General features: G+C 52.9%; 1 protein-coding gene across 1 annotated transcript in view; it reads left to right on the top strand.

Moving 5' to 3' along the window:
* TMEM104 (transmembrane protein 104) overlaps positions 1 to 4,776 on the top strand; it is a 41,406-nt gene extending 36,630 nt beyond the window's left edge. The window contains exon 9 of the mRNA XM_009879602.1: positions 4,016 to 4,776. Coding sequence (XP_009877904.1) covers positions 4,016 to 4,776 — 761 coding nt within the window. The remainder of the gene's footprint in view (positions 1 to 4,015) is intronic.
* The last annotated feature ends 6,623 nt before the right edge of the window (positions 4,777 to 11,399 follow it).

Here is an 11,399-nt window from a genome sequence, read left to right as displayed (position 1 = left end):
GGGGGGGGGGAAGTATTTCAGTCTTGGACTTTTTTTTTTTTTAATGCAATGGTCTTTCTGCAGAGAGATGAAGCTCACGTACAAAACAGCATTTTTATTTACAAAGGTGTTTGCTCTGACTCTGCAAAACAATCCTTAAACTTAGAATGGCTAAATTATCTTTGCTGCTTCTCTGCAGCTCTGTTATGCTTCTGTCAGCTCACAAAAATGTATTTTTTAATATCCCCAGACTCCCATATTTTCCCAAAGTGCTCTTATTTGGATGTCTGCTCATCCATATTTATCCTTCCTCCACCTGCAAGAACCATAGCAGAGCTGCCCTGTCTCTGAATCAACACCACCTGAGTTGAGCAGGACAGGCAGCAGTAGTTGTCTGCAAGGTCTGCTTTGCCAGAGAAGAGCCAGTGTTTGATCCTCAAAGACTGAGAGGAAGGGTCTGTAGGGGAGGCAGTTGGACAACGGTGATGAGATTCGTCACAACTTTTCCTTTATGGCTTACCCTCTTTTATTCCCCCCCGTGGTTTCACTTGTATCCTTCAGTAAAAAGGGTGCTCAAACCTCTAGAGGAGAGATGAGCTGAGTAGAAGTGTCCTCTGTGCCTTGTTGACTGCAAAGCTTCTCTGTGGTGTGTGCGTTTGGAGTGGGTCTGACACTGTTGAAAAATCAAGACAAGCAAAACCCTCAATTGCTCTTTAAGCGCTTGTATAAAAGAAGGTTTAAAATGAAGTTTTCATGTAACCTACTAACAATCCATGCTAGTATCACTGTCCACCTCCCTTTGGCTCTGGGTGCTGTAGGTGATGATATCTGAAGGTCTTTAATCCCTGGGGCACGTTGCTTATCCTCTGTCCTGCATATAGAGGAACAGATTGATTTTTTTTTTTTTTTTTTTTTATGAACCCATGTCTGACTTTGCCAGGGTCCTTCTGGTGAAGGAATGCTGTTGGACAGTTGATGTGGCAGCTGTAGGTGACTTGAAATAGTGTGGTGTGACTCTGCCTTCAGCCTGGTGTCCCAGGTAGAGGAGGATGCGAGCAGGAGCTTTGTGTGTACCTGCAGGATCCTGAGCTGCCTCTTGCCTGCTCAAAGCTGCCTGTCAGTCAGAGTCTGTCAACTTCTTTTCATCTTGATTTATCGTCCAGCATAACTGGATTTGAGTTTCATTTTTGGGCTTGCCTCCTCCCAGGGACAGGCAGATAAATCTGGCATGCAAATGTTTTAGCTCTCTGGTTCCAGGAGTGAGAGACTCTTCTGCTGCAGGGAATGAGAGAAAATAAAACCGCTGGGGCAGGGCTGCTGTTGTCTTCTCTGGGGCTGGAATTGTCCAGGGGAGGTTTCTAGTTTAGCCAGCACAACCTCTCTCACGGATTGTGCATCTGCAGAGCACCAGTGCTAGGGCAGGAGGAGCACAGCTTGTCTTGTTGGAAACAGTACCAGTTTAGATCTTAGTGTTGGGTCATCACTCCTTGTAACTTTAATATGTTTAATTTCTGAAGAATACTTAGGGAAAAACAAAGGTTATGAATTCTAACTGCCTAAGCAAAAGACTTCTATCCATCAATTAAGGAATCCACAGGAATTCTGTTCCTTCAGTGCTCTCTGCCAGAAAAGCACATGTTGGGGCAGAGGACAGCCCCAACTGAATCAGAGATGCTCTGAGGATGGGGTGCCAGCTTGGAAGTTCCCCTGAACTGGTTCTGTTTGTGCTGGTACGGAAAGCAGGGCTTTGAGCCAATGGTGAGAGCGAGTTGGGGGATGGAAATAGTTCACTCTTCACTCTGCTGAGCAGAGCAGGTAGAGATTTACTGTCTTATGTGCAGGGGATGAGATGCATGACTTCTGCGCTTACATCTAGTCCAGATACAGGACCGGCTCAGGACTGGACCGCAGAGGCTGACCACCTCTCCTAAGTGAGAAGGAAAGGAACAGTCTCAGCGTATTTCCAGGGCTGCCAAACCTGGTTTGTCTTATTGCTCAGGGCACTTTCTCTTCCTTGTAGCCTGTGCGAGCCTGGGGAGTGCAGCCAGTGTCACATCACCTGTAACGCAGCGTGCTCAGGCTCTCTTGCCATAGCAGATATGGCTGGCAAGCGTCTCCCCTCTGGGGAGCAACGGGGGAGGCACAACAACCCTACCTGTGTTCACAGTGCCCCTCACTTGCTGGCTTGAGTGAAGGCGAGGGGAATTGCACACCCTCAGAGCAATGAGCTGTTGCTTTCCATAGCCCCCTGCGACTGCTCTTGGGGAAGTAAATAGAGCCCAACGCTCCCAAAGTGGCCTGGCCCTCATGGTGCCATGAAGGTGCTGTCATATCTCCGATCTGCTGTTTGTAGACTTGTCCTGTCACTGGGAAATGGTTGGAAGTGAGAGATTTCCTGAGGCAGCATGAGATGAAATGCAGCGTGTGGCTCGGTAAGGGCTCAGCGCGAAGCTGGTGTTTGGTGTGGGAAGAAAAGGAGAATTGCTGTGAGAGGAGAAACTGGGTTTTGGAGAGTGCTGGGAGCGTGCGGGTGGTGATGTTCAGTTAAGGTTAATCCAGTCTCTCTGGGGACAAAAGAGGCAGTGTTTGCTAACTGGGCTGCAACTATCCCTTCTAGTCCTGTCCCTGTCAGGGTTTTGCACCTCCAGCTGCCTGTGTCAGGCAACGCAGTACTGGGCACAGAGCAAGCCTGTGTCCTTGTCACCCCACCGTGAGCCCACCCAGCTCACAGCGCTGATGGCCAGCCTCCTACAGCCTTGGCTGCGGAACTGTGCACTGCTCTGTTTAATTCCTCTGTATTTATATTTATGACATTCAAAGTTGCCCATAGTAGTAGTCTCAGCATTTTGTTATTTTTTTCATTACCTGATAATTCACAGCTCTGCTCCAATGCCTCAAAACAGTGCAGGAGACAGCTCTGCACAAGCCACAGTGGCCCATCCATTGCCAGAACCAGACTGTAAATCTTGCTGCCCTGCCAGGCAGGTTTGTTTTTTTTTTTTTTTTTCCCTTCTGTTCCTTGTTAACTCTAGCAGCTGATGATCATCTTTCCCAGGTTGATGTGATTTCTGTGACACCAGAATTAGTTTTCTACTGGTTTTATGGGCCACGCTAGGAATAAAAGTCTAGCAGTAACTGCTTCTGGCTCAAATTTCCACCAGCGGAGTAAATAAGGGCATTAGCCCAATCTCCTCAATTCATTTTTGTCCATAGCCCGTCGCTTTTTGTGATAAGCTTTGTAAAATGTTGTTAGGCTTTTCCCTGACATAAGTGAAGGGTAGACGAGCAGACTTTGTGCCTAGAAGTGATGAATTTTAATAGCAGTCTTACAGTGCAGCTTTAGTCCCTTCCAGACTGGCTCCTCTACCCTGGGATTAGCTACAGACAGCCTGTTCCTCCTGCCTGGGAAATGGCTGGCTAGTTCTTGCTCTATCGTGCTTGACAGATCGCAGGGACAGGAAAGCTTGGTAGTAGCCGCTGCTCCTGTGCATCTGCCTGTGCACGCAGGTGAGGTCTTGGAAACATTAGTCCAGCTGCAGATGTGTAGGAATATTACTGGGGTTGACTGCAGCCAGGTTTAATCTTCTCTTCCTTTAGAGGTCAAAGCTCAAACATCTCTAAGCCATTTCTAAATGGTGACATTTAGCCAAGGTGCATGGCAGAAGCATCCACGGACTGGGACCCTTCAGGGGGATGGGCTCAGCCAGCCGTGTTAGTCTTACACTCCTGAAGGGCCCAGAGCAGCCGTTTGCTGTCAGGAGTGGGGGGTGAGTCCCTGCAGGAAGGAGACTGGAGGGAGATGTCTGCCAAAGGCGGTCCTGAGCCCATTCCCTTATCTGCTGACTAGCGCTGAAAGCAAGTTGTGATTAATTCCTATGCATCTTGCCTTTGATGTACCACCACCTCCAGAGATAAGGAGGTGCTCCTGGGGAGGAGGAGAGAGAGCTGGTGCCAAGACTGCTGGGGCCAATGGGAGGAGGGTTGTGGGGAGTTGCAGACCTGGGCTTGACCTGAAATCTTCTCTCTGTCTCTCCAGCTTTCATCCTCATGATTATTCTGGCCCTCATCCGCATCAGCAGAGGCCAAGCTGAAGGTCACCCGTCCATGGCCCAGCTGTCAGGGATCCACAATCTCTTTGGGGTGTGCGTCTACTCCTTCATGTGCCAGCACTCCCTGCCATCCCTCATCACACCCATCTCTAAGAAGAAGCATGTCAACAAGCTCGTGCTGCTCGATTACATCCTGATCCTGGCTTTCTACAGCCTCCTGTCCTTCACTGCCATTTACTGCTTCCGCAATGACACCCTCATGGACATGTACACGCTCAACTTCACCAACTGCGAGATCATCAACGTTGCCTTCATTCGCTACTTCCTGGGCCTCTTCCCCGTCTTCACCATCAGCACCAACTTCCCCATCATCGCAGTGACCCTGCGCAACAACTGGAAGACCCTTTTCCACAGAGAAGGGGGAACCTACCCGTGGGTGGTGGATAGGATTGTCTTTCCTGCCATCACACTGATTCCCCCAGTGCTGGTGGCTTTCTGCACCCACGATCTGGAGTCCTTGGTGGGGATCACGGGAGCCTATGCTGGGAACGGGATCCAGTATCTCATTCCAGCTTTCCTAGCCTACTGCAGTCGGAAGGACACTCAGCTGGTCTTTGGCAGCGGGACGGTTAACAAGCACCTCTCCCCTTTCCGGCACACCTTCTGGATTGTGTTCGTGCTCATATGGGGCTTTTCTTGCTTTGTGTTTGTGACTGCGAACATTGTCCTGAGTGAGTCAAAACTCTGATGTGAGGGTAGCAGCTCGCTCCCTCCTGGATTCCAGAGACTTCAGCATTTCAGCTCCCCCTCTGGGACTGTGGAGGGGGGGGCAGAGGCAGCATGAAGGGAAGTCTCCAGGCTTTCAGCTTGGTGGCACGGGTTACACCTGGACACAGAACTTTCTTCACTCCATTTTGGGTGTGGATGGAGTGGACTCAGCCTTGTTACAATCCTGGTTCTCAGACCTGCTATACAAAGCCATGGGGCTGAGCCCTTGGCAGTCTGCACGATTAACCGGTGTCCAGCCATTTCTGCCTTCAGCTCTGTTGGAGCATCACTCTGGCTGTCCCTACTGTGGCTCTCTGTGCTGCAGGTCTCGGCACACAGGAGAGCAGACAGCTTTGGCTGCTCACTGTGCTAAGCGGCTAAATGTCCCTTCCCCCAAAGGCAGGGATGTGCTGTCGAGAATCCAACGGGAGTTTGGGGGAACTGAGTCTCTTCTGTCTGCTGAGACCCCTCCCAACCAACCTCCTATACCAGTTGAGGGAAGAAGTTAGGGTGGGAATAGCCCTAATTCAGAAGAAAATAATTTTGTGTTCTGTTACACTTCCTTTTCTAGAGGCATTAACCTGTTTTGTGCATCGTGGATTGCCTGGGATCTTTTGCTTAGAGCAACATTTCTCCAGCTCAGGAGTTTACATTCACACTTCTCATCCCGTTCTCCTGCGCTGTGGCAGTCCCAGCCAGACCCAGCAATGCCCCTACGCATGCAGGGATGCGGCTCTTCACCCCTGGAAAGGAAACTGCAGCCTTGTGTCCCTCACCTTCTGCGCGCAGCTGGCAGAGCCCTTCTCCCTCTCCCACCTTCGCACGGGGCTGGTGCAGCAGGTCAGCCCCTGACTCCAGCGGTCAGAACTCGTGTGGGCTGGGGAAGTGCTAATTACCCAGTCCTGACACGCGTGAGGCCTGCGAGAGCTCTGGCTGTGCGCACCGATGTGTTTCCAGCCTCCCGCGCTGGGTAATTAGCCTTGAAACAAGGTGGGTGTTAAGGGAATGGGCTGGTGCCAGGAGGCAGCGGCAGTGCCCTGGCTCAGCCCCGCCTGCCGGCAGGAGCACAGCTCCTGAGGGCTACGGCAGAGCAAAAACTGAAACTCTGCTGAATCCCCCCTCTTCTAATGCTGTACAGGGTTAAGGTGGGCTCTGGACTGGTCCTGTTCAGTTTATCTGAGAATTGGGCTGCCTGTCACCTTGGGCAGCCAGTGCTGCAGATGAGTCTGCTTCTGAGCCTTCTGATGGTCGCTGTGATGCCACCCAGAGACAAACGGCATCGGGTCCTGTGCTCTGCGGCCTTTGGGCAAAGATCAGAGGGATTTTTCTAACAAAAGGAAGAACTTTAAAAGTTTTCACCTGAAATATTTTAACCCCCTCTTATTAAAGCAGATTCAAAGCCAGGTGCATGTCACATCTCACGTTAGATCCTCTTGCCCTCTGCACTCGCTGCGGTATTAAGTGTCACTGCTCACTAAAGCAAGCTTTGAACTGCAGCTCTTTTTAATCAAGCTCTGTTTTCAAGTAGGACTTTCTGGTTTCCATATGACCTGAAGTGCTCCTCCTGGGGGAATATGCAAGTACCTGGAGCTGTATAAAAACACTTCATGGCTTTTAAAGCAAAACCCTGCACCTCTCGAACCTGAGCGCTGCCACTGTGTCTTTGCTGAGCTGCTTCGAGAGGATCCGGGGGGACTGTTTAGGATCAGGCTGGAGTTGAGACAAACAGGCATTGGCAGCCCTCACTAGGGAGTTTAAACAAACCCAAGTACTCCGGGGAAGCTGATGTGGCATCTTCAGTGCCAAATTAGCAAGTTATTTTACAGGTAGCTGTTTTGGTGTCTCATTTAGGAAGAGCGACAGTAGCTGCATAGGTTGGAGGGCAAATTCCTGGGGCAGCTAGCTGGGAGCCACCTGCGAGGCAGCTGGGAGCTGGGCAGAGCTGGAGGGAGGAATTTAATGCTGATGAAATGAGCCTTTGGAAAGCTGGAGAGGCTGCAGGGGCTGTTCCTCTGCACAAGTGCACAGGTGTGGGTTTATGGAGGGGAATGAGGCCTTTCCTACGGCGCTGCCTGCCCGAGGCTGCCCGTGCTTTGCGAGGTGCTTGGCTCAGCCTCCATCCTTTCAAGTGCCCATTTCAATCTCTTGCCTTCACATTTCAATCTCTTGCCTTCACATTTCATTGCCAGCCAGAGAACGGGGCTGTTCTCTGTTATTTCATCTCCTCTCATCCTCCCTCCCCGCCTCGGTCTCCCTCCATACGGGGTACCTTCCCACCTGCCTTGCCTGGGGTGGGAGGAGGGAGGGACACCCTCTCCTGCCATATCTTACATTTAAAGATGTGCCTTCTCTTCCTCTCCTCCTCAGCATGGCGTGGCAGTGACTTCTAAGGGGCCTTAGCTCTAAGAGCTGCTTGGATCCAGGTTTTGGATGCAGTGGCACGGTGAGGGCTGGCATCCTGACCCCTGCTTCTGCTCCGGTACCTTACCGAGGAGGACTCTGGTCCCCAAGGAGCATGAGTGCTTTCTTAAATAAATAACCACAAATTCCCAGACACCCGCTGTCCTTGCACAGCAGCAAAACAAATCTATCTAAGGAATCGGGGTGATTAAAGGAAAGAAGCTCTACGGTGGAGAGAACATTTTTCATATAAAACATGACATAGCAATGCCTTAAAAATTACTGGAGAAAGCGGGAAGGGGATAGCTCAGCGGAGCCAGTGCTGCCTGGGGGTGGGCTAGGGGGCTGCTGGGTGACCCCGGCGCAGTGGGGGGCGGGAGCTCCCTCCTCTCACCCATCACAAATGAGTTTATTTTTATTTGGCCGTTATCAGCACTAACAATTCATTATTACAGATTCTCACATGATGCTTGTCCTGGCTGTAATTAGTTTTCAAAAAATGGGATTAAAAACAATAAAATGCACATTATACATCTGGTTTAGTCTGGTTTCTTTTTCTGCCCCCTTCCTCCTCTCGTGCACACACTGAGCAGTTATTCCCAGAGGGGACGGCCGTGACTGATGGGGCTGCAGGCCAAGGAGAAATGGCAAGCGGAGAGGCTAATAGAGACCCTCACCTCTTCTTTATTAGCCTCCTGCAACTCTGGGTGGTAGCTGCAAACTCAATTAAAACATCTGTACTTTCCCCTTCTCAATTACGGCTCCTTACACTTAAAACCAAACAAATTGAATTGCTTCACTGCCTCGGGCTGCAAAGGCAGTTTCTGCCAGCAAATTTATTATCACCATAAAGCGCAGCTTGATTTATGTTAAAATATTAAAACAGATCTTTATGATGGAAATAAACACTTTCTGCTGTGATTCTCTCGAAGGACCTCACAAGCAGTGGAGGATTTCGGGGCTTGGGCTGTAAATCTGAGATCAAACTGGCATCAAGGATGGAGTCGGTCTTCTGCAGCACTTCGAAGAGCGATGGCCAGGGAAGGAAAAATAAAAACTTGGAGCTTGAGAGGTAGGTTTAGACAAGGCGTGAACATCACCAAGGAGCTGTGTGTCACCTGGGGGGAGTTTAGCTGTTTGAAGGTTTGTGAGAAGATGTTCATCGGCCGTTCCCTGACATGGGTTTGGGCAGCTGGGCTCTGACCCCAGGAGCTGTCAGCAGCTTGGGGAAGGGGACCCGGCTGCAGGGGCTCAGCCACGGGGACAGCCGGCAGCCCAAAGCGATGCCCGGGCAGCTTCATGCTGGGGCAAAGGGCTTCTTCCACTGGGTCAGCACCCAGCTGGTTCCTGCCGACCTCCCCAAAGTGCTGCGGGCCCCCAGGGCTCTCCCCGGCCGGGGGAAGGTGATGCACGGCCACGCAGCAGGGCAGGGAGGTGGTGTACCACAGCCGGTGCAGGGGGGATGTCAGATGGGACCCTGGGGAGGGTTTTGTGTCAGGTAAACCCTGACAGGAGGCAGGAACCAGGAGGCGGCTGTGCGTGCTGCTCCCTCGAGCATCCTTGGGCATAGGCATGGCAACACCCTGCTCTCCCCTTACAGGGACCAACACTTTCCTGGGCCGACCCCCCTTGGCCCGCCTTGTTCCCCCTCCCCTCAGCGGGCTGCGTCTCGTGATGCCGAGTGGGGGGGGGCGGGGGCAGTGAAAATAATACGTGCCATGGTGATGCCGGAGCCGGCAGGGACAGGGGTGGGTGCTGGGGGAGGCTGTCGGCCGGGGGGCACTGCCTGACCCCCGAGTGGGGCTGAGCCCAGGAGGTGGGTGGCCAGCAGTGAGCCGGCTGTATTTCTCTTTGCACATAAACGGCAGCCCACAGTGTCCCAGGGCGGCCCGGGTGTCAGAGCCGGCTGAATTAAAAAGTGATTGATTAGACAATTTCACCAAAAAGAAATAATATCCCTCAGCGGCTGTTAAGCACTAAATTACCCAACCCCTGCTTTGGAAAGCCCGGGCAGAGGGTGCTTCCAGGCTGCTGCTTCCCTACAGACCTGTCCCTGGTGAAGGGATGCTGCAGGAGCGGCTCAGCCCCTCCTTGGTCCCGAGGGGGTTACGCGACTCCCACCCGCACCGTGCCCGTGCCCCTGTGCCCCAGTCGGCTCCTCTCCCACCAGTGCCCAGGTCAGTGCCCGGCACTGGGAACGGGAGAAAAATGCTGCTTTTCCATTCTGATTACCATATAAAGATGATGTGCAAATGCTGCAGTGGTGGCAGGGGACCCGGGTGCTGGGAACCCGCACGGGGCACCCAGCACAGCCCCGGCCTTACACCGGGCGCTGGTACCCGTTCCCGGGGCTGCCCACAGCACCCCGTCCCCCTGTCCCTTGCTGCCCTCAGCCTCCCGCAGCAAAGCCCTTCAATAAAACATGAAGGAAATCCATTTGGCCTCTGCTGAGTCACTGGGGACATCACTAATTAATTTAAAACGTGGGTTGGGGATTTTTGATATTTATTTTGTTTCCCCCTATCCCGCTCCCTTTTGTTCTCTCAGCCCCAACCCTGGCTCAGGCTTGGCCCCGACCCCACTGAACCAAAGATGCAACGGTGTGTGCTGCCTTCCTTGGGCCAAAAATGCACAATTTGGGGGAAAACTCCCCAGGGCGCATTGGAGCCTCCTGGGGACCAGCCTGTCACCCCCAAGAGCCTCCAGGGCATCTGGCTGGTGAGAGCCACCCTGGGCAAATGGGTGCCATCGCCTGGGGCAGCCCGGCAAGGATCCTGGAGCCTTCAACCGGGTTTATTTATTTATGGCCTTTATTTATATACCAGCACCTCCCTCCCTTGCCACGAGGCTTCCGAGGGGCTGCCAAAGCAATTAAGAGACAATTGCGATGATAAATAAGTAAAGGGAATTAAAGCGCCGGCACCAGCGTGTGATGGCAGCCAGGCTGGGGGATGGGGGACTGGCTGGATTTAGCCCCAGACAGATGGGTGGATGGAATGACGGACAGATGGATGGACAGACAGAAGGATGGACGGACAGATGGATGGACGGACAGACACGGACAATGCTTTCAACCCTGGGCCACACATGGCCAGGCCCTTCCTGACCTCCCCAGGGTTGTTCTTGGGGCAGGGATGGAGGTCCCGGAGCAGCCCCTGCTGTCGTCCCCTCGCTGTTACCCACACCGGCTGCTCGGACACTGCCAGCAATCCCAACGGCTGCTTTTAAATAGGGAAAAAAAATAAAGAGAGAAAATAAAAAAAAGAAGGAAAATAGGAGCTTTAGGGCGGCTTCCTGGGGGGAGTGTGCATCCAGGCAGGCAATGCCGAACCAGCCGGGAAGAGGGGCCAAGTGTTGGCATCTCCCAGTCTGCCACAGGCAGCTTTACATCACCCCAGCGCTGCCCTGGGATGGGGCTGGTACCAACCGGCAAAGCCATGGCCGCTGACCCGGGGGCCCCGGCAGCCCCAGCTCCTGCTTCCCAAAAAATGGAATCACGGCCGTGAATCACGGCTGCCTCTGCCTGCGCACCGCCAGCCCGGCAGGGAGAGGGCTGCGTTAGACATGTACATCAAGAGAAGAATTGAACCCAGCTCATCTATCGCACCTGATTTATGGCTCCATCAGCCCTGGGAAGGTGGGAGGATTCTTTTTCTTTTCTTTCCCTTTCTCATTCCCCCGCGGCACACCTTCCCGAGGCTGCCGTGCCGGGCTGTGGGTTTGCAGCCATGGGAGCATCCCTTGCTAACCCGAGCTCGCAGCCACCCATGTCCAGCACCCCAAAACCCCAGCAAGGTGCAGTAACTCTGGCTTCAGTGCTCAGCTCCAGTCTCCACACAGGCTGATGGCTCCTAAGTAATTATCCCTCAGTGCGGTTTAATGAGTTGCCGTTAGCCTTTGCCTGGCTGCCACCAGTGGGACAAGCCTGTGCCAGGGCTCAGCAGTAAAGGGATGCGAGCGGGGAGAGGGTGCACAGGACCACGAGCATCCCTGTGACACAGGTGTAAAAGCCAAGGGCAGCCCTGGTCTCATCGCCGGCGGATGGAAGAATGGTCCCCAGCTGGTTGAAAATGTCTCTTTAATGTACCTGGACATGGCATTTCGAGTCCCTTGAATGAAACCAAAACGTGACGGCAACACGTCAGCAATGAGTTTGGCGTTCTCAAGTCCCCAGCCAGCCCTGCCTGCGGGGAGAGCCCAAGC

This window comes from Charadrius vociferus, unplaced genomic scaffold, assembly GCF_000708025.1.
Source record: "Charadrius vociferus isolate BGI_N301 unplaced genomic scaffold, ASM70802v2 scaffold260, whole genome shotgun sequence".
Taxonomy (NCBI): Eukaryota; Metazoa; Chordata; class Aves; order Charadriiformes; family Charadriidae; genus Charadrius; species Charadrius vociferus.
This window is presented reverse-complemented; position numbering and strand designations above follow the sequence as displayed.